The following is a 22,411-nucleotide window of genomic DNA, read 5'->3' as shown; positions in this document are numbered from 1 at the left end:
CAATCACCTGGACTAGTCAGGTCGCTCTCTATAGTCACTGGCCAGATTCTCAAACTATGTTTTTCAAACATGTTTTTCTGTCTGTAATCGGGGTTTTGATCCAAGATGCCTGTGGTTCAGGCAGCATAAATCTAATGACAGGTTCCATTTAACAGAAACTAAAGATCAACCATTTCACAATGAAAAGTCTCCAAAAGCCCCTCCTCTTATCCAGAGCAGATCTCCTGGAGTCGCCATAGATTGTACACACAGGCCATGTTCTCTGATTGGACTGCCGCCCTAATAGGCCACCATCTTGTGCCATGTTGGGTGGGCATATCATAGTGGGATAGTAATTGGTCAATAGGGTCGGTAGTTCACACCTGAGGGCAGATCTCCCACAACATCAGGGCTACGGGAGGAATAATACCACTTCAATGATGTAGGAGAAGTGCCCTCTACTGTATCTCTTTACAGGGCTGAACAGGACATCTCTACATTAAATAAAGGAAAACCAGTGGGACGTCACAGCTAAGATAATCCGGGTGACCCTGCACACCCGCACGGCACAGGAGGGTCACCCTCATAGAGCCCACGTACAGCAGGTGCCACCAGTGATGTGGGCCAGCAGCAGCCGGCCTCCGGGCACCCACCTGCAATCACCGATGGCTGCCGTCATCAGAGCAGGCACACACCTGTCACACCCCCGGGCACGTCCAGCAGCCCGTGTGCGGCCCAGGATGTGACAAGGAGGAAGGTAAAGGCGAATCACAGACACTCCCACTACTAATGCGCTGTACTGAGTGGGGAGCACAACGGAAACCACGGCGAGCAGTAACGGAAGCCCCGGAGCGAGCACCGAGCCGTTTACCTTTGAATTTGTAAACACTCGGCTCCTAGCACGACTCCAGCACTAGGACCCCGCCACACAGCTGTCTGCAGGGGCGCCCGTCAGCAGCCTGCACACAACACGGAGCTGCTGAATAAAATAACCCAGGGGGACACGTCTGCTGATGAAAGTAGCGCAGTACAATGCTTACCTCTCTGCACGTAGAAGCAGGTACATTTATCAGGTGCATGGTTGTGGACAGGCAGTGAGGCAGACAGCTACGCGCAGGACCCCTGCACACTGGATGTGCTTGTAGTGGCCGCAGCGTGAAGGACGCGGAAGTCACTGAGTGTGGCGCTGTGCGGCTCCTGTGCTGTACCCTCTGCGTCCGCCAGGGGGAGACAATGGCTGCAGGACTAGCTCGTCAGCACAAAGGCTGTGTGCCCACGTAGCGTTTTTCAAGCGTTTTTGATGCGGAATTTCCGCAGCGGAAACGCTTGTAAAACGCTTGGTAACCCGCACCCCATGGTCCCCAATGGGATTCCGCAAGTTCTATGCACATGCTGCGGATTTTTCCGCAGCGTTTATGCTGCGTTCAAAAATCCGCAGCATGTCAATTAATTTTGCGTTTCCGCAAGCAGAATTGCCATAGTCCAATGCATAAAAAACGCAAGGCAATTCCGCATGTGGAAAACGCGTGATAAACGCGCGAAAAATGCGCGATAAACGCGTGCGGAATTCCGCATGCGTTTTTCCGGGAGAGGACTTGCATTTATGCAGCAGAAATTTTCTGCTTCATAAATGCAACGTGGGCACATAGCCAAAACGCGTGACAGTGAAGCGCTGCGCCTTCCCCATCCCGTGCAGGCTGCAGTCCTGCTACTAATGAGCAGTTGGGGGGCCAGGACTCTCGGCCTGTACTATATGGCTAGAATAATAGCAGGGTGATGGGCTGAGCAGGGACACCCTGTAGTGACACAGGGCTGCGCCCCTCAGAGGACCTGCCCGCTCTCCTGACGTTTAGCAGTAATCCAGTGCTCAGATCCCCCCTGAAATTACCTTTCTGGGTCACTTTTTCTCATGTTTTGTTCCTTTGTTTTCAATCCTGGTAATTTATGAAAAAAAATTGACAACTGGGCGTTACAATTCTTTGTGGAAAAAGGGTGTGTCCTTACAGAGTGTGAAGCTGGCAGCTCTGATTGGACAGTATTAGAAAATGTAGGGCACAAAACTGTGGCCCGTAGGTTGGTTATATTTGGGCCGTGAAACCGGAACAGCCACCCCTACAATACAATGTTGGGGTCCATAGATTTGACTTATTTTCATTGTTTTTTTGGAGGTGACCTGACCAAAACCACCAATTCTGCCATTCACATTTTTTGGTTTTGGTGTTCACCATAAGGGATAAATAGTTTTTTTTTTTATGTCCGAACCAATAAAACAGGATAGCAACTCTGAGACGTAACGGACCCCCCTTGTCATGGTCACAGAGCTAGGTATAAAAGAGGACATGGATCTCTTATGTGCCATACTACAGCTGTACAGTGTCATGGTAGGGGCCTTCTTTTTTCCAATCTAAATAATTAGATTATTTTGATAGAATGGCCCTGATTGTCAGCTGATTTGCAGCCTGGAGAGGTGGCCAACAACAGGATAGGTACAAAGCAGAGCACACCGCCCTCCGCCGGAGTAGCCCCGCACCCCCCTCAGCTGTAGTAGCCCCGCATCAGCCTCAGCTGTAGTAGCCCCCCCCCCCCCGGCTTCCGCCGGAGTAGCCCCCCCGCACCGCCCTCAGCCTGAGTAGCCCCCCCGCACCGCCCTCAGCCTGAGTAGCCCCCCCGCACCGCCCTCAGCCTGAGTAGCCCCCCCCACTGGCCTCAGCCAGAGTACCCCCGCACCGCCCTCAGCTGTAGTAGCCCCCCCACTGGCCTCAGCCGGAGTAGCCCCCCCCACTGGCCTCAGCCAGAGTAGCCCCCCCCCCCCACTGGCCTCAGCCAGAGTAGCCCCGCACCGCCCTCAGCTGTAGTAGCCCCCCCACTGGCCTCAGCCGGAGTAGCCCCCCCCCACTGGCCTCAGCCGGAGTAGCCCCCCCCACTGGCCTCAGCCGGAGTAGCCCCCCCCACTGGCCTCAGCCGGAGTAGCCCCCCCCCACTGGCCTCAGCCGGAGTAGCCCCGCACCGCCCTCAGCTGTAGTAGCCCCCCCACTGGCCTCAGCCGGAGTAGCCCCCCCCCCACTGGCCTCAGCCGGAGTAGCCCCCCCCCCACTGGCCTCAGCCGGAGTAGCCCCCCCCACTGGCCTCAGCTGGAGTAGCCCCGCACCGCCCTCAGCTGTAGTAGCCCCCCCACTGGCCTCAGCCGGAGTAGCCCCCCCCCCACTGGCCTCAGCCGGAGTAGCCCCCCCCACTGGCCTCAGCCGGAGTAGCCCCCCCCCACTAGCTTCCGTCGGAGTAGCCCCCCCACTGGCCTCAGCCAGAGTAGCCCCCCCACTGGCCTCAGCCAGAGTAGCCCCCCCACTGGCCTCAGCCAGAGTAGCCCCCCCACTGGCCTCAGCCAGAGTAGCCCCCCCACTGGCCTCAGCCAGAGTAGCCCCCCCACTGGCCTCAGCCAGAGTAGCCCCGCATTGGCCTTAGCTGTAGTAGCCCCCCCACTGGCCTCAGCTGTAGTAGCCCCCCCACTGGCCTCAGCTGTAGTAGCCCCCCCCCGCAGCTGTAGTAGCCCCCCCACTGGCCTCAGCCGGAGTAGCCCCCCCACTGGCCTCAGCTGTAGTAGCCCCCCCCCGCAGCTGTAGTAGCCCCCCACAGGCCTCAGCTGTAGTAGCCCCCCATTGGCCTTAGCTGTAGTAGCCCCCCCACTGGCCTCAGCCGGAGTAGCCCCGCATTGGCCTTAGCTGTAGTAGCCCCCCCACTGGCCTCAGCTGTAGCAGCCACGAACCCCACACCGGCCTCAGCTCTTGTATTACCACAGTGTCTAACAAAACCTAAGCGAGTGACAAACTGAGGATATCCCATATCAACAAAATATAGCTCCTCCCTTTGCACGGACCGAATGGATGATCCCATACACCTTAGTATCGCGCCCCCAGAGCCAACCAATCCCCTGCAGGGGGAGTCTCCTGTCAGCGAGTACCACGTTTTCTTGTATAGAGATTGCGCACTCGGCTGTAATTCTTTCTTTTAACTGTTTGGTTGCTGCGGTGCCGGCTGCTGGTGTCCCAGTCACTGACTACAGTATGTCGGCCTGGCTTAGTGTCTGTGCTCGGGGTGGCGGCCTGTGGCGACCAGCGCTGCACAGGTTCTACCGCACTGAGCGCGGGGTGTACGGCTACAGACCGAAGAAGAGTGAGGCTGCGGGCAGCCGTGTGAAGGAGGCGGCGGGGCTCCGTGCAGGTGTGTGGGCCGTCACTAGCCCTGTGTCCTCTGTGTTGTGTATGTGGCGCCAGAGTGAAGACTGGCCAAGCCTCCCCAGTGCTGGGGACAAGGACTGCTGGCCATGCATGAGGCCGGAGCCATGGTGTCAGCAGGTCCCCGGCCTGGCCCAGCACGTGATGCCTGCAGTGCCAGGCCCAGCACGTGATGCCTGCAGTGCCAGGCCCAGCACGTGATGCCTGCAGTGCCAGGCCCAGCACGTGATGCCTGCAGTGCCAGGCCCAGCACGTGATGCCTGCAGTGCCAGGCCCAGCACGTGATGCCTGCAGTGCCAGGCCCAGCACGTGATGCCTGCAGTGCCAGGCCCAGCACGTGATGCCTGCAGTGCCAGGCTCGTCTGTGATGGTAGTGGTCATCTAGTAGGATGATGTGCAGCTATTAAAGGGAACCTGTCAGCAGGAATATCCATGTTAAACTAAAGGTATGGGCAGAATGGTGCTGTCCTACTGATTTAATACCTTCAGTGAAAAAATCTGCAGCCTGGTTTTCCTTAAATCATCATGATACATTTTGGTTTCCTCATCCCTTCTGGGCAGGACTGTGGGTAGGGTCTTTGGCTCAGAGGGCTCAGCCACGGCCCCTCTGCTGCCTCTGTTGTATTCATCATCTTGGTCATTTAAATTTTGGGCTGGCGCCGTCCCAGCTCTTCCAGATTCAGCTGGTGGCGGTCTTCATGAAAATGGCGCTGGCAGATCAACCTCCGGTAGTCTTCAGTATCAGTGACGAGCAGAGATCTCATTCTGCATATGCGCCACCTCCGGCGACATTTCCTGAAGACCGCCAGAGGTCGATCTGCCCATAACTAGGATGGCGCCAGCCCAAAATTGAAATAACCCAGATGATGACTACAACAAAGGCAGCGGAGGGGCCGTGTCTGAGCCGAAGACCCTACCCACAGTTAGGCCCCCAAGTCCTGCCCTGAAGTGGTGAGGATACCAAAATTTATTGAAAACCAGGCTGGAGATTCTTCCACTGAAGGTATGTATTAAATCAGTATGAGGCTATGTGCCCATGATGCAGAAATGCTCCTGATTTTTCCTGAGTGTTTCTGCATCTCCTTGGCAAAAAACGCATGCGGATTGTACATGCGCTTTTCCTGCCAGGGACATGCGGATGTGAAGCGTTCTTCACATGCATTTACGCATGCAGGTTGTCAAGCGCTTTCCATGTGATTTTAGCATCACTTGGAAAGTGCTTGACAACTTGGTCACACTATATAAATCTGTGTGACCGTAAAAGAATGGTAAAAAATAAATATCATACTTTCCTTCTGATGGCCCCCGGAGTCTTGGTTTGCTCTGTCCTGGCTTTCCGGCAGCTCGCGGTACACTACACTGAAGGACCTGCTGTTATATGACTATGAAGTCAGCGCAGGTCCTTCAGTCCACTGCGATCTGCCGGCATGGGAGGACAAGCGCACCATGGGCCATCAGAAGGTAAATATAATATTTATTTTTTATTTTATTCTTTTTTTTACAGGTTCTATGGTACCTGGGTCTGGAGGAGAGTCTCCTCTCCTCCACACCCGGGTACCATCCGCACATGGAATGCGCATCTACATATGCAGTGATGCGAATTCCATGCGTTCCAATGCAAGTCAATGGCGGCGAAAACGCAGCGCTTCCGCAAAATAATTGGTAGTGCTGCGGATTTTTCCGCAATGATAATCCGCAGCGGAAATTTCCGCAGCATGTGCACAGCACATGCGGATTATCATTGGGGGACATGGCAGGCCTTCTACCATGCGTTTTTTAAGCGTTTCTGCAGCGGAATTGCCGCTGCGGAAACACTTAAAAAACGCATCGTGGGCACACAGCCTGACAGCGCCATCCTGCCCATACCTTTAGTTTAACATGGATGATCCTGCTGACAGGTTCTCTTTAAAGGTCATAAATGGACAGTGTTTGCTCTTATTTTATTACCGCTGCTACGCTATGTAATATGTATTTTTTTTCTATTTTTTTTAAATCTGCCAAACGGTTCCAGAGATCTGGACCTGTTTATTTAGTGCTAATTTGTATGGTCTTTGTCAAGGAAGTGTGATTCATAGGGTAATTGTGCAGATCAGCCTAAAGACATGCCTCATGGGATCCTCTGAGCAACACCCCCTTTTAAGATGATAAAAATGAGGACTAAAAAGGCCCATATCTCTAGCACCGTATGGCAAAAACCGGAACACAAAGGGTAGCAGTGGGAATAAAATAGGAGCAAAAACTGGCAACTTGGGGCTCTTTAAATGTGAAGCACATTTATGTCTACAGCAATTTGCGGTAAACCATGCGCAGATGTGGCAAACTGCTGCCTCTTTGTGCCCACACCCTTTGATCACAACCAAATTCACACAATATTATTGCAGGGTATTTGCAGGATGTGTCACAAAATAATAACTGGCATCTAATAAAATATTGGCAGAGGGCAGAAATATTCTCTGCCACACAGGTTTTTAAAGCTTTTTCTCTCATGCGTACAGCAGAGGCGGGCAGTTGTCTGGAGGGTGACGCACCCAGCACTGTGCAGCTAGCATCAGGACTGTATTGCTGTGACTTGCACATTTTTAAAGAGGTTTTACCAGTTAAATATCTCTTTCCATCTCATAATATGACTGCGTATTAGAAGTGGTCTGACATTTGGAATCTCCACTGATCCTGAGGATTCCACTATGCAGAGAAAAGCCTTGTAACAGGCGCAACGCTGCCCCTTCTTTATCAGGTTTGACAGAGGTCCCAAAGGTGCCCAGACACTTGGCAATGCAGAAAACTCCTGTCAGACCCAGCAACTTTGCAAATTGTCTCTTCAGAGAGGAAGAGGACTTGAACTCTTGTGCCACCCATTGGAAGTAGTTATCCTAAAAGTCACTATCGACCCTTTTAGGATTGCTACTTTCAATAGGTGGCACTAGAGTTCAAGTTCTCTTCCTCTGAAGAGGCAATTTGCATGTTTAATTTCCCAGAGGATAATTGCAAGGCTTATAATCCTCCGCACATTGGCATGGCAGACTAGGCATGCCACTCTCCACAAGGAGAAACGTTATCCCTTAGAATTTAGTAACTTGTAATTTAGCTGGCCTGCAATTCCCCTGCTCAGATTGTGGCCATTTTTCTGCAAAGAAACGGCAGCTCTCCATTTGCAATGCAGTCTCATTGATCTCAGGATCATGGGGGTCTCAAATGTCTGAAACCTTGTGATATGCCATCACTTTGACATGGTAGTACCCATTTTAACTTTTATTACCTATCCACAGTGTAGGTGCAAAATGAATAGTGCAGAGGTGTTTTAATGGAACAACCAATGTGTGTTTAGACATAAAGTAGTACATAATAGTCTCTGGAGTTGAGCAAAAAGATTTGCAGGACCCTGGTCTAGTGGCCTATGTCGGTAGTCTGGGGCCACTAGACCACAACACTGTGAATCTCCTACTACCTGCGCCATCCCTTGCACTTGTTTTGATTAGCTGGCACAACTTCATTACGTTGCCACATGGTGTCATGGCAGCCTGCTGATCAGAAGAGGCACAAGGGAAACCACGGTTTAATAGGAGGTAGACAGTGCTGTGGTCCAGCAGCAGTGGGATACCAACATGGCTGCTGGATCAGGGTCCAGCCTCAAAATTGTGCCAAAGTGCTGTGTAGAAGACCTGGCTACATATTATTAGTGAATTTAGAACATTTTCCCCATCCTATAAATCAGTGTAAAGTCACCCTTGAGCTGTTTTATATGTATTTGCATATTGCATCTGTTCTTCTGCTGACCACATATAAGGCCACTATGTATTTGTAAGTCAAGGTAAAAGCAGGAAGAATATAACTTTTTTGACAGCTGTTCTTGAAACTTGCGACAGCTGTGGCCATCTTGTCCTCTTGCCATAGAGTGGATTTTGTGTCATGTCACATGAGATCAGTTTCTCTATCAATGATGGGGCTGAAGCCCTCATGGTATATATGGCCAGCAGTATTTACTGGAATTTGGACTTTACATAGTTAAACAGTAGCGTCTCTATTCCCTCCATAGGTAGGTTGTTGAGCTGATGCTGCACTTTTGGCATTTGTACTTCACCACTGTAATGTTAATCATTGTCCATATTCCTATAGGGGTATATAGATGTAATCGATGATGTAACCGTGACCCCTATATGAGCCAGTGTGGCCTCAAGCTGTCCATATATTAACTAGAGGGGCATTTATCTGAATGGCAACCATGTAATTCTACATGTCCCAGTAACTGCAGGCACAGGAGAAATGTCTGGCTGATTCTACTTCCCCCTGGTAATTTAGGTTATTTGTTGGATGGCGCTGGGAAACGATCCTGTGGCAGCAGTATACAGTTATTGGGCAAGCTTCACGCTTTATCTTGGCTGCAATCATGAAAATTCTCATCTGCTCTACTAGAATTTTGTGCACTGAGATTGACCTGCAGTGTGGATATTTAAATCTGCAGCATGTCAATTTATGTTGTGGATTTTACCTCTTTTAGTTTAATATCCACAAGCAGCTCCAACAATGCCCCTCACCTATGATTTAGTCTCCCCTATAAATTTAGAAGCTGCTTAAGGAGTGCACGTGTGTGGGGTGCATGCACGTGTCATCGGCGCCAAGTGTGGGCAGTTATTTCATATGGCAGTTAGTCATTGCTGGAGTCAGGTGAGCAAACTATATACCCCCTTTAACTACGCACCGAAAAGTTAGTACACATTCACATTAAGGAATGTTTCTATGTTTTCACTCTCTCCCCTATAGTCCTTTCACTTTCTACTAACCCCCCCCCCCCCCCTTAATCCCTACACCTCTTAATGAACTTTTCATCTCTCCCTCCATCCTACCCCTCCATCTCACCTCCTCCTCAGAATTGTTCTTTAATATTCAATCCTTTGTCTCCAAACACAGACAGCCACCTCATGCTCTCTCCTGCTCCCACCTACTAACACTTTCTCTGCTCCTCCTCATTGCTGGCGATATCTCCCTAAATCTTGGCCCTCCTCACCACATCCCCACAGACACTTCTACCTCTTATCCACGACCTACCACAAATTTTCATAACCTCTCTAACCTTATGCCCAGCCCTCCCCCATTCCCACTAACAGGAGCTCTATGGAACGCTCGCTCCGTCTGCAACAAACTTTCGTACATCCATGATCTTTTCATTACTAACAAACTTTCCTTCTTCGGTATCACAGAAAACTGGCTCACCCCCTCTGACACAGCTTCTCCAGCTGCACTTTCCTATGGTGGATTCCATCTTTCCCACACACCCTGCTCCTGCGGCAATCATGGCGGAGGAGTTGGTATCCTCCTGTCAGATAACTGCTCCTTCTCCCCAATTCCACTGCCACCTCTGTTACTTTCCCCTCTTTTGAGGTGCACTCTGTGCGCATTTACTCCCCCTCCAACCGGCTGTCATTTACCGCCGCCCAGGGCCAGCCACCACTTTCTTCGACCACTTCACCACCTGGCTGCTTCACTTCCTTTCAGCTGACATCCACAATATAATCATGGGTGACTTCAACATCCCCACTGACACGTCCCCTCATCTGTCTCTAAGCTTCTATCCCTCAATTCCTCCTTCAGCCTTGCTCAATTGTCTTCCGCAGCCAGTAACAATGATGGCCACACACTGGACCTCATCTTCACCCGCCTCTGTTCCCTGTCGAACCTCTCTAACTCACCCCTCCCTCTATCTGACCACAACCTACTTAGATTCTCTTCCCTCTCCTCTCCAGGTGCACAATCTCCACTCCACAAACTTGCATACCCTCGCAGAAATCTCAAACACCTTGACCTACACTCACTCTCTGAATCCCTTCTCCCTCTTACAGACATAAGCTCCTTATATGATGCAGGTGTTGCTGCCGCTTTATATAACACAACAGCTGCAGCCCTCAATTCAGTCGCCCCCCTCACACATATCAAAACTCGCACAATCAACAGGCAACTCTGGCACACCAGCCTGACTATAGAACTGAGACGGACCTCCAGGGTTGCTGAGCGGAGATGGAAAAAGTCCCACTCCAACGAGCACTCCATCGCATTCAAACAGTCCCTCACTACTTTCAAGTCCACACTCACTGCAGCGAAACAAACCTACTTCTCATCTCTCATATCCTCCCTCTCTCACAACCCTAAACAGCTATTCAACACTATCAATTCTCTCCTCCATCCCCCAGCGCCTCCTCCCTCTCCCCTCATCTCAGCCGAAGACTTTGCCTCATTCTTCAAACAGAAGATTGATACCATCAGACAAAGCTTTTGCCTAAAGTCCCCACAGCCCCTTCTGATATCTACTCAATCCTCCTCCTCCCAAACCAGCTTCTCTGCCATTACAGACGATTAACTTTCCTCCTTACACTCCAAGTCACACCTCACCACCTGTGAACTTGACCCTATCCCATCCCACCTCACCCCTAACCTTACTACTATCTTCATCCCAACTCTAACCCACCTCTTCAACCTGTCACTAACAACTGGTGTCTTCCCCTCATGCTTCAAACATGCCTCGATCACACCCATCCTCAAAAAACCCTCCCTCGACCCATCTTCTCTGACTAGCTATTGCCCCAAATCACTTCTCCCCCATACCTCAAAACTACTACTAACCACTACATTAATCACTAGGGTGATTAATGAGTGGAACAGGCTGCCACGAGAGGTGGTGAGTTCCCCTTCAATGGACGTCTTCAAACAGAGGCTGGACAGACATCTGTCTGAGATGATCTAGTGAATCCTGCTTTGAGCAGGGGGTAGGACCAGATGACCCAGGAGGTCCCTTCCAACTCTACCATTCTATGATTCTATGATTCTACTCCAACAACACATCCATTTTGAACTGTCCTCCCACCTCTCCTCCTGCTCCCTCTTTGACCTCTTACAATCTGGCTTCCAACCGCACCATTCTACTGAAACTATCAATGACTAAAGTGACCAACGGCCTACTAACCGCCAAATCCAAGCGACACTACTCTGTCCTCCTCCCCCTGGACCGGTTATCTGCCTTCGACACGGTGGACCATTCCCTCTTACTACAGACTCTCTCATCTCTTGGCATCAAAGACCTGGCCCTATTTTGGATCTCCTCATACTTAACAGACAGGACATTCAGTGTTTCTCACACACCACCTCCTCATCTCATCCCCTATCTGTCGGAGTCCCCTAAGGTTCATTCCTAGGACCTCTGCTCTTCTTAATCTACATCCTCTGCCTGGGACAACTCGTAGAGTCTCATGGCTTTCAGTATCATCTCTATGCTGACGACACACAGATTTACCTCTCTGGACCTGATATCACCTCCTTACTAAACAGAATCCCACAATATCTGTCCACTAGCTCATCCTTCTTCTCTGTTAGATTTCTAAAACTTAACATGGATAAAACAGAATTCATCATCTTTCCTCCATCTCACTCAGCCCCCCCATCTGACTGATCCATCAAAATCAATGGCTGTCCACTTTCCCCAGTCCCACAAGCTTGCTGCCTTGGGGTAACCCTGGACTCTAACCTCTCCTTCAAACCACATTATCCAAGCCCTTTCCACTTCCTGTCGACTCCAGCTCAAAAACATCTCCCAGATCCGCACATTCCCCAACCACGAATCTGCAAAAACACTAGTGCACGCCCTCATCATCTCCTGCCTTGACTACTGCAACCTCCTGCTCTGTGGCCTCCCCTCAAATACTCCAATCTATCCTGAATTTTGCTACCCGACTAATCCACCTGTCCCCCTGCTATTCCCCATCCACTCCTCTTTGTCAATCCCTTCACTGCCTCCCCAGTGCCCAGAGACTCCAGTTCAAAACTTTAACCATGGCATACAAAGCCATCCACAACCTGTCTCCTCCATAAATCTTTGACCTAGTCTCTCGGTACATACCTACACGCAACCTCCGATATTCACAAGATCTCCTTCTCTACTCCCCTCTTATTTCCTCTTCCCACAATTGCTTACAAGATTTCTCCTGTGCATCCCCCCTACTCAGGAACTCTCTACCCCAAAGCATCGGACTCTGGCCTACCGTGGAAACCTTCAAAAGGAACCTGAAGACCCACCTCTTCCGACAAGCGTACAACCTGCAGTAACCCTCTTTCCACCATACCGCTGCACGACCAGCTCTACCCTCACCTGCTGTATCCTCACCCCTCCCCTGTAGACTGTGAGCCCTAGCAGGCAGGGTCCTCTCTCCTCCTGTACCAGTTTGCCATTGTGTTTTTGTTCAAGACTTTTGTAATTGTTTTTGCTATGTATACCCCCCTTTTTTACATGTAAAGCGCCATGGAATAAATGGCGTTATAATAATAAATAATAGTGAAGTCCAGATCTACAGCAGACCACAAATACAATAATATCCTCTTACCAGTAATAACATCTAAAAGCAATTACTCTCTACTAGTACAACCCCTTTTCAATCTGAATATTTGCCCCTGTTAAAATAACACTTATACTCACCTGTGCCGGTGCCATTACATCGGTGTTGGCACTCGCATTCCAAGGGCTCAAGCGTGGGGTATGACTAAAAGTTGTCCAAGTAGTGGACATCTTCTTTAAGTCACGCGAGTCCTGCGCCAAGTCAGTGCTGGTGTCACGGTCTGCACCTTTTGGATGTATAATCAAGAGTAAGTGAGAGAGGGCGGGGACAGTGAAGCGAGCACTGACTGAGCGCAGGACTCGCGTGACGTAACAACCTCACGTGAACACCGGGTATGCGAGTGCCGACACCGCTGAAACGGCGCCACCACGGGAGGTGAGTATGTGTTTTTATTTTAACAGGGGAAAAATTCAGATTGAGAAGGGATTGACATAGTAGTGGACAACCCCTTTAATCTCCTAACGACTGCAGTAACGCATTTTTACGGCTGTCATTAAGAGTACTTATTCCACAGCGCCGTTAAAATGTGTCGCTGTGGAATAAGAGAATAGCGCCGCCCGGCGGCGATTCCTGCGTTTGTTAGCTGTGTGTGACAGCTGACACCCTGAAGTATCGGCCCCGGCCGGTCTCGATGCCAATCGGGCCGATTAACCCATTAAATACCGCTTTCAATCGTGACAGCGGTATTTAAGTGCTTAACAGGGGGTCTTGCGACCCCCTTAGTAACCATCAGACCCCCGTGATGAGAATCACAGGTCCCTATGGTTACCATGGTATGCTGAGATCATGTGATGATCCTACGGGGCCTGTGAGATCCAGCTTATTGCTTATCCAGCTTATTATCAGACATAACTCACTGACAGGTCTCATACACAGTACAGAGTTAGTGCAGTGTATGAGACCTGTGATCAAAGTGAAAATTACACATGTCCCACAGTGGGACTAAGTGAAAAAGTAAAAAGTGTAATAAAATATGTAAAAAAAGAAAAAAAAACACAAAAAGTGCACACAAATCACTAAAATCCGTTTCGCCACTAAAAGCGCAGCGTTTGTGATAAAACAAAAATAAATGAGAAAACGTACACATAATTGGTATCGTCGCTTCTGGAACGACTGGCTCTATGAAACTGTCACGTTATTTTTTCCGTTTGGCTAACGCCGTAAAAATAAATACAAAACACACCAAAAATGACGCTTTTTCATCATTCTGACTCAAAAAAGTGAATAAAAAGGGATCAAAAAGTCGTATGTAAAAAAAAAAAAGTTATATATAGTACAGACCAAAAGTTTGGACACACCTTCTCATTTAAAGATTTTTCTGTATTTTCATGACTTTGAAAATTGTACATTCACACTGAAGGCATCAAAACAATGAATTAACACATGTGGAATTATATAGTTAACATGTGTCTTATATTCTAGGTTCTTCAAAGTAGCCAACTTTTGCTTTGGTGACTGCTTTGCACACTCTTGACATTCTCTTGATGAGCTTCAAGAAGTAGTCACCGGAAATGGTTTTCACTTCACAGGTGTGCCCTGTCAGGTTTAATAAGTGGGATTTCTTGCCTTATAAATGGGGTTGGGACCATCAGTTGTGTTGTGCAGAAGTCAGGTGGATACACAGCTGATAGTCCTACTGAATAGACTGTTAGAATTTGTATTATGGCAAGAAAAAAGCAGCTAAGTAAGGAAAAACGAGTGGCCATCATTACTTTAAGAAATAAAGGTCATTCAGTCCGAAAAATTGGGAAAACTTTGAAAGTGTCCCCAAGTGCAGTTGCAAAAAACATCAAGTGCTACAAAGAAACTGGCTCACATGAGGACCGCCCCAGGAAAGGAAGACCAAGAGTCACCTCTGCTTCTGATGATAAGTTTATCCGAGTCACCAGCCTCAGAAATCGTAGGTTAACAGCAGCTCAGATTAGAGACCAGGTCAATGTCACACAGAGTTCTAGCAGCAGACACATCTCTTCAACAACTGTTAAGAGGAGACTTTGTGCAGCAGGCCTTCATGGTAAAATAGCTGCTAGGAAACCACTGCTAAGAACAGGCAACAAGCAGAAGAGACTTGTTTGGGCTAAACACAAGGAATGGACATTAGACCAGTGGAAATCTGTGCTTTGGTCTGATGAGTCCAAATTTGAGATCTTTGGTTCCAACCACTGTGTCTTTGTGCGACGCAGAAAAGGTGAACGGATGGACTCTACATGCCTGGTTCCCATCGTGAATCATGGAGGAGGAGGTGTGATGGTGTGGGGGTGCTTTGCTGGTGACACTGTTGGGGATTTATTCAAAATTGAAGGCATACTGAACCAGCATGGCTACCACAGCATCTTGCAGCGGCATGCTATTCCATCCGGTTTGCGTTTAGTTGGACCATCATTTATTTTTCAACAGGACAATGACCCCAAACACACCTCCAGGCTGTGTAAGGGCTATTTGACCAAGAGGGAGAGTGATGGGGTGCTAAGCCAGATGACCTGGCCTCCACAGTCACCAGACCTGAACCCAATCGAGATGGTTTGGGGTGAGCTGGACCGCAGAGTGAAGGCAAAAGGGCCAACAAGTGCTATGCATCTCTGGGAACTCCTTCAAGATTGTTGGAAGACCATTTCCGGTGACTACCTCTTGAAGCTCATCAAGAGAATGCCAAGAGTGTGCAAAGCAGTCATCAAAGCAAAAGGTGGCTTCTTTGAAGAACCTAGAATATAAGACATATTTTCAGTTGTTTCACACTTTTTTGTTAAGTATATAATTCCACATGTGTTAATTCATAGTTTTGGTGCCTTCAGTGTGAATGTACAATTTTCATAGTCATGAAAATACAGAAAAATCTTTAAATGAGAAGGTGTGTCCAAACTTTTGGTTTGTACTCTACATAAAAACGCCAAACCGTCCCGCCAAAAAACAAGCCATAATATGGCTGATTTGGCAAAAAATAAAAAAGTTACAGCTCTAAGAATGCGACGTTGTAAAATCAAATTGTTTTTTGTAAAATACTGTTTTTAGTCTGTAAAAATAGCAAAGCATAAAAAATATATAAATCTGGTATCGCTGTAATCGTACCGACATGATAAACAAATCGGTCTGATCACTTTTACCGCACTGTGAACGGCGCAAAAAATAAAAACGATAACTGAATTTCTGTTTTTTGTTCATTCTCTGTTTGAAAAATTTGAATAAAAAGCGATAAAAAATTACTACGTGCCCCAAAATGGTACCAAAAAAATCTGCAACTCGTCACGCAAAAAATAAGCCATCATACAGCTCGAGTCGCCAAAAAATAAAAAAGTTACCGCTCTCAAAATATGGCAATGAAAATTACTACTTTTTTAAAAAAATGCTTTTTTTAACTGTGTGATAGCAGCAAAATGTAAAAAAAAACATATAAATCTGGTATCTCTGTAATCGCACTGACCCAAAGAATAAATACGCCTTATCACAGTGAACTGCGCAAAATAAAAATAAGAACTATTCTGGTACTGCTGTTTATTTCTTCATTTTGCTTCCAAAAAAATCAGAAGAAGGCTTGGTTCACGTTTATCCTGCGCTCTCCGCTGACCGCTTACGTTGGAGTTTTTGTGTAAATTCACCCAAACCACTATTCAAACAAAAAATCCAGATGGAGCCACTCACTTATGAGGCTGATGGAGTCTATTTGGACTGGTCTCTGTTCTGGCGGTGTCCCATCATTTTAGGCTTTTTTTTAGCGCACAAATGTGGACGACCACAGATCTGTGTGCGCCTAAAAAGATGGAGACCACAGGAGCAGACGTCAAACGGATTCCAAAGTGTCTCCATCTGCCTCTTTGTGGTGGGTGGTTCCTTTGGGGGTTTTGTCTGAATCACATTTTTGTGGGATTTACATGGAAACCCGGCGTAAGAGCTCAGTGTAGACTGGCGATCCAGTCTTATTCTGAAAGCAATCGAAAATTATATACATCAAAATGTTACCAATAAAACCCCTAATTTACCCCACACAAAACCAGCCCCCTCTCAGGTCCGTCATGTGTCACTGGGACTATACGGGGTCCCATGTTACTGGTAGAACAAAGACTCTGGAAAAGCGACATGGCTCCTGCCCCCTCAAATAAATAAAATCCAGTGAATTCTGCGCTCTCAAATCCAAATGCCCCCTCCTTCTTAGCCCCACTGTGCCTAAACCGAAGTAAGCGGCCACATGTTTGCCATTATTGTAGTGGGGAGATAACTTAATTTACGGGGTGTGTAACCAGGAGAAATGTATGCGGGCACTACACTTTATGGGGGCACAATGTATGGGCACTAAACTGGCATATTTGGAATTCTTCAGAATAAAGCCTGGTGTGGATGTTACATAATAGTCACTGCAGCAGTAGATGAATTCATTGAGATGTGTTATTTATACAATTTGGTCACTTTTGGGGTTTTTCTGCTGTTCTGTCACCTTAGGGGCTCCGCAGATGTCGCCCACAAACTATTCTATCAAAATCTATGCTCCAAAAGCCAAACAGTGCTCCTTCCCTGCCCTGACGTGTAGCCCAACAGTAATTTCTGATGGCATATGGGGCATCATCATGTTCAGAAATAGCATAACAAATTATGGGGTCTGTTTTCTTCTATTATCCATTGCAAAAATTACAAATTTGGGTCTAAAACTTCATTTTTGTGAAAAAAGACAAATTTTCAGTATAATGACCTAATGTTATCAAATTCTGTGTAGTACCAGTGGGTTCAAAATGCTCACTATACTCCTGGATAAAATCCTTGAGGGGTGTAGTTTCCAAAATGGGGTAACTTATCGGGTTTTTCCACTGTTTAGGCACATCAGGGGCTCTCCAAACGCAAAATGACCCCCGCAGACCATTCCATCAAAGTCTGCGTTCCAAACGTCACTCCTTCCTTTCCAAGCCCGGCCGTGCGCACAGACAATACTTTTCCTCTACATATAGGGTATGTCCGCACTCAGGAGCAATTTCGCAACAAATTTTGGGGTCCATTTTCTCCTGTTACCATTGTGAAAATAAAAAAATTGGGGCTAAAAGTACATTTTTGTGGAAAAAAAATTGATTTCTTAATTTCACGGCTCTACCTTTATAAACTTCTGTGAAGCACTTCGGGGTTCAAGGTGTTCACACATCTAGATAAGTTCCCTAAGGGGTCTAGTTTACAAAATGGTGTCACTTGTGGGGGGTTTCCACCAGGGCCGTGGAGTCGGTAAGCCAAACCTCCAACTCCTCAATTTCCACGACTCCTACTCCCTCATACATGGCTCATGTTTAAGTGATAAATTTACTGTAGCACAGATTCATCTCCGCTAAAAGTCTAGACCCTTAGATCAGAAATAGGACAGACATTTATAGGACATTTCATAACTTTCCCAAATTCTTATGAAAAAATATTCCCCACAAACTACATTGAATTACTGTATCCAATTTTAGAAGTCTGAGTCGGTCCATTTTATACCGACTCCACCAAAATGGGCTCTGACTCCACAGCCCTGGTTTCCACTGTTTAGGCACATCAGGGGCTCCCCGAACGCGACATGGTGTCCGCTAATTATTGAAGCAAATGTTACATTCCAAAACTCAAATGGTGCTCCTTCCCTTCCGAACCTAGCCGTGTGCCCAAACAGTGGTTTTCCCCCACATATGGGATATCGGCGTGCTCAGGAGGAATTCACAACAAATTTTGTGGTTCATTTTCTCTCATTGCCCTTGTGAAAATAAAAAAATTGAGTCTGAAGTAAACCTTTTGTGAAAAAAAAGTTAAATGTTAATTTTTTCCTTCCACGTTGCTTCAGTTCCTGTGAAGCACGTGAAGGGTTAATTGAATGTGGTTTTGAATGTGGTTCTTGAATGTGGTTTTGAGCACCTTTGAGGGATGACGTATTTAGAATGGTGTCACTTTTGGGTATTTTCTGTCATATAAATCCCTCAAAATTGTGCTGATGTAAAGTAGACATGTGGGAAATGTTTATTTATTAACTATTTTGTGTGACATATCTCTCTGATTTAAGGGCATGAAAATTCAAATTTCTGTTTTTTTCACAAGTAAACACGAGTCTTATCGAAGAAATTTTACCACTATCATGAAGTACAATATGTCAAAAAAAACAAATCTCAGAATCAGTGGGATCCGTTGAAACGTTCCAGAGTTATTACCTCATAAAGTGACAGTGGTCAGAATTGTAAAATTTGGCACAGTCGTTAAAGGGGTTTTCCCACAAACGAAAGTTTATTTTAATCAATAGATCTTGGAAGAATAATAATTTCCACAATTGGATGTGTTTTAAATAAAATGTTCCTGTGCTGAGATAATCTTATAAATGTGCCGCTGCTATGTACTGTGTAATGCAGGGGTCCTCAAACTTTTTAAACAGGTGGCCAGTTCACGGTTCCTCATACCATTGGAGGGCTGGATTATAGTTTTTTAAAAAAGCTATGAACAAATTCCTATGCACACTGCACATATCTTATTTTGTAGTAAAAAAAACAATACAGGAACAAATACAATATTTAAAATGAAGAACAAGTAAAGTTAAATCAACCGGTATTTCAATAGGTAGGTAAATGTCCCCAATAGGCAGGTAAATGTCCCCAATAGGCAGGTAAATGTCCCCAATAGGCAGCATAGGTCCCCAATAGGCAGGTAAATGTACCCAATAGGCAGGTAAATGTACCCAATAGGCAGCATAGGTCCCCAATAGGCAGGTAAATGTCCCCAATAGGCAGGTAAATATCCCCAATAGGCAGCATAGGTCCTCAATGGGCAGGTAAATGTTCCCAATAGGCAGGCTGTTTCCCCCTTATAATGCCCCATGCAGGCTGTTCCCCCCTTATAATGCCCCATGCAGGCTGTTCCCCCCTTATAATGCCCCATGCAGGCTGTTCCCCCCTTATAATGTCCCATGCAGGCTGTTCCCCCCTTATAATGCCCCATGCAGGCTGTTCCCCCCCTTATAATGCCCCATGCAGGCTGTTCCCCCCCTTATAATGCCCCATGCTGGATGCCACCCCCCATATAATGCCCCAAGCAGCATGTCACCCCCCCCCATATTATGCCCCATGCAGGATGTCCCTTTCGCCCCGTATAATGCCCCATGCAGGATGTCCCTCCCCCCCCCATATAATGCCCCATGCAGCATGTCAACCCCCATATAATGCCCCATGCAGCATGTCAACCCCCATATAATGCCCCATGCAGCATGTCAACCCCCATATAATGCCCCATGCTGCATGTCACCCCCCATATAATGCCCCATGCAGGATGTCACCCCCCCATATTATACCCCTTGCAGGATGTCACCCCCCCATATAATGACCTATGCCTCCATACATTAAAAAAAAAAAAAAATCCAATACTCTCCTCACTTCTCACTTGCTGCCGCTGCTCTACTCTGGTCTGGACTCCAGTGTCGCGGCGGCGTCGTCCCGCTCTGCGCTGCCTGTGACGGCACTCGGGAGGGCGCGGTGTAGAGACATCACCGCACCCTCTGACCTGAGACGTCACAGGAAGCGCAGAGCAGAAAGACAGCGGCTCTGCAGAGGCACGGGGAGAGGTAAGTATCTGCCTGCCGGGGCCCTGAGCAAGCGGGGGAGAAGGGCGGGCGCTGACACCGCTCTCCTCTCCTCCGCCCATAGCCCAGCGGGCCGGATAAAAGTCCTCCGCGGGCCATAGTTTGAGGACCCCTGGTGTAATGGCTGTAATATTATGAAGGCCAAGGTCATTATTACAGACACACTGCACCTAATACATAAGTATGTGACGGTGCGTGTAAATATACCAACTCCACCACAGTGAAGTAACCAAGGAGAAAATCTGGAGATGATCGGTAAAGAAAAAATATATATTATATTACATTAATTCCATACACATTACAAAAGTAATAAAAGTTAACAGAGAGTGACAGTAAGAGGACGCATTAAACAGTATACAGCAGGGGCACATTGATAAGATTATCTCAGCACAGGAACATTTTATTTAAACACATCCAATTGTGGAAGTTATTATTATTCCAAGATCTATTGATTAAAATGAACTTTTGTTCTTGGGAAAACCCCTTTAAAGTACTTGAGTTATTAAAATGAAGCATATAAACAAACCAAAAGTTTTCATGATTTACTTTTTTGTATACCTTTTGTAGTGGACCATGGCCTTGCAAGACTTATTACAGCTTACCGTGAGCATGGTCACAAAGCTGCAAAAATTAATCCATTGTTTACTGGACAAGCAGTGATGGATATGGTGCCAGAAATACAGGTACTTTCCGAAATTCTACATGGACCTTTCCGTACAGCAGGTAAAGCTAAGATGATTTAATGGATTAAATTGTGACCTGATGTTAAAATTTGCTAGTATTTAGATAGGGCTAATTGTAGCTTTGCTGCTGCTTAAGGTGAAAATTAAATGGCATCCCTGACTCCTAGAAAAATAATTATTAAAAAAGCAAAACAAAATTAAAATGTGAAAACGTAATTCTCTAAGTAACAATGAATCTTTTCGCAGAGTTTTCCTGAGCAAAACCTTCAGGTTTTTTTTGGTTGTTTTACATTTATAAAAAGGATTTGGAAAGTTTCCACTCAGTTTCTGTTTCTAAATCGCCTAAAAAAAAACTGTGCACATAGCCTAAAGGGAGAGCATCATAGTATCCTGTATTATACCATGACTTAGGATAGCTTTACGTCTGAAGTGTGTCATTTTTTCCTTGATGCAATATTTTTAATGTACCTGAATCCTTTTAAGCTGTACTAATAACTTGGTGTAGTTATATATCCAAACTGCTGGATACCTGCATGGGCTTTGTCTGCATCTCAAGCAAAGCAGGGGCTTTTACTTTACCTGCTAAGGATGTTCAGACAGTCTATGGAGGCTGGTGAACTTTGTACATTGCTTATCTTCTAGCCAGGGACAGTTTAAGACAAAGTGGGGCCCTTGGCAAAAGTTTAAAGTGGGGCAAAAAAATACTCACATATTGCACCATCACAAAGGAAACATTTCAGTTGCGTTTACATGTGCTTCTCACAAAATTAGAATATAATCAAAAAGTTAATTTATTTCAGTTTTCAATGCAAAAAGTGAAACGCTAGTCAAACTGTTGTGAGCTGTTATTAATAGCCAGGTAACATGTAGGCCTAATGGCTCCTTCCCTGGCTTGTAATGTCAGCTCCCAGCGGTTGGCATTCCCTCTGCTTGTTCTAAATATGATGTGGGAGCCCACGCCATTTTTTTTAAATGTCATTCTTCATTTTGAGGCTCATACCCATATGTGTGAAAAACGTTCCAATATCGGATGGGTGTTATGCAAGTGCCATCCGATTTTTAGCACCTAACATCTGATTGACAGCCACATACAGTAAAATCACAGCAGGACCCGACATTATAGAATAGAGAAAATAAATACACTGCTCAAAAAAATAAAGGGAACACTCGAATAACACATCCTCTATCTGAATGAATGAAATATTCTCATTGAATACTTTGTTCTGTACAAAGTTGAATGTGCTGACAACAAAATCGCACAAAAATCATCAATGGAAATCAAATTTATTAACCAATGGAGGCCTGGATTTGGAGTCACCCCCAAAATTAAAGCGGAAAAACACACTACAGGCTGATCCAACTTTGATGTAATGTCCTTAAAACAAGTCAAAATGAGGCTCAGTATTGTGTGTGGCCTCCACGTGCCTGTATGACCTCCCTACAACGCCTGGGCATGCTCCTGTTGAGGTTGCGGATAGTCTCCTGTGGGATCTCCTCCCAGGCCTGGACTAAAGCATCCGCCAACTCCTGGACAGTCTGTGGTGCAACAGGATCATTGGGCTTGACTGGCCAGCATACTCGCTTAAC

General features: G+C 46.8%; 2 protein-coding genes across 7 annotated transcripts in view; one reads left to right on the top strand and one right to left on the bottom strand.

Moving 5' to 3' along the window:
* The window catches only part of UPF2 (UPF2 regulator of nonsense mediated mRNA decay), a 51,198-nt gene extending 50,034 nt beyond the window's left edge, over positions 1–1,164 (bottom strand). For 2 of the 6 annotated variants that reach the window (XM_073652390.1, XM_073652391.1), the window contains exon 1: positions 1,020–1,162. In XM_073652390.1, the coding sequence (XP_073508491.1) occupies positions 1,020–1,058 (39 nt within the window). In that variant the 5' untranslated portion in view covers positions 1,059–1,162. The other 4 variants (XM_073652389.1, XM_073652388.1, XM_073652392.1 and 1 more) reach the window with 4 other exon arrangements.
* Positions 1,165–3,910: 2,746 nt separating this feature from the next.
* Positions 3,911–22,411, top strand: part of DHTKD1 (dehydrogenase E1 and transketolase domain containing 1) — a 58,338-nt gene continuing 39,837 nt past the window's right edge. Inside the window, exons 1-2 of the mRNA XM_073652386.1 lie at positions 3,911–4,194; positions 20,709–20,864. Coding sequence (XP_073508487.1) covers positions 4,038–4,194; positions 20,709–20,864 — 313 coding nt within the window. The 5' untranslated portion in view covers positions 3,911–4,037. The remainder of the gene's footprint in view (positions 4,195–20,708; positions 20,865–22,411) is intronic.

Source organism: Phyllobates terribilis, unplaced genomic scaffold, assembly GCF_046119375.1.
Source record: "Phyllobates terribilis strain yellow unplaced genomic scaffold, ASM4611937v1 Scaffold_11__3_contigs__length_659146591, whole genome shotgun sequence".
NCBI lineage: Eukaryota > Metazoa > Chordata > Amphibia > Anura > Dendrobatidae > Phyllobates > Phyllobates terribilis.
Note: the sequence above shows the minus strand (reverse complement) of the source record. Positions and strands in the feature narration are given on the sequence as shown.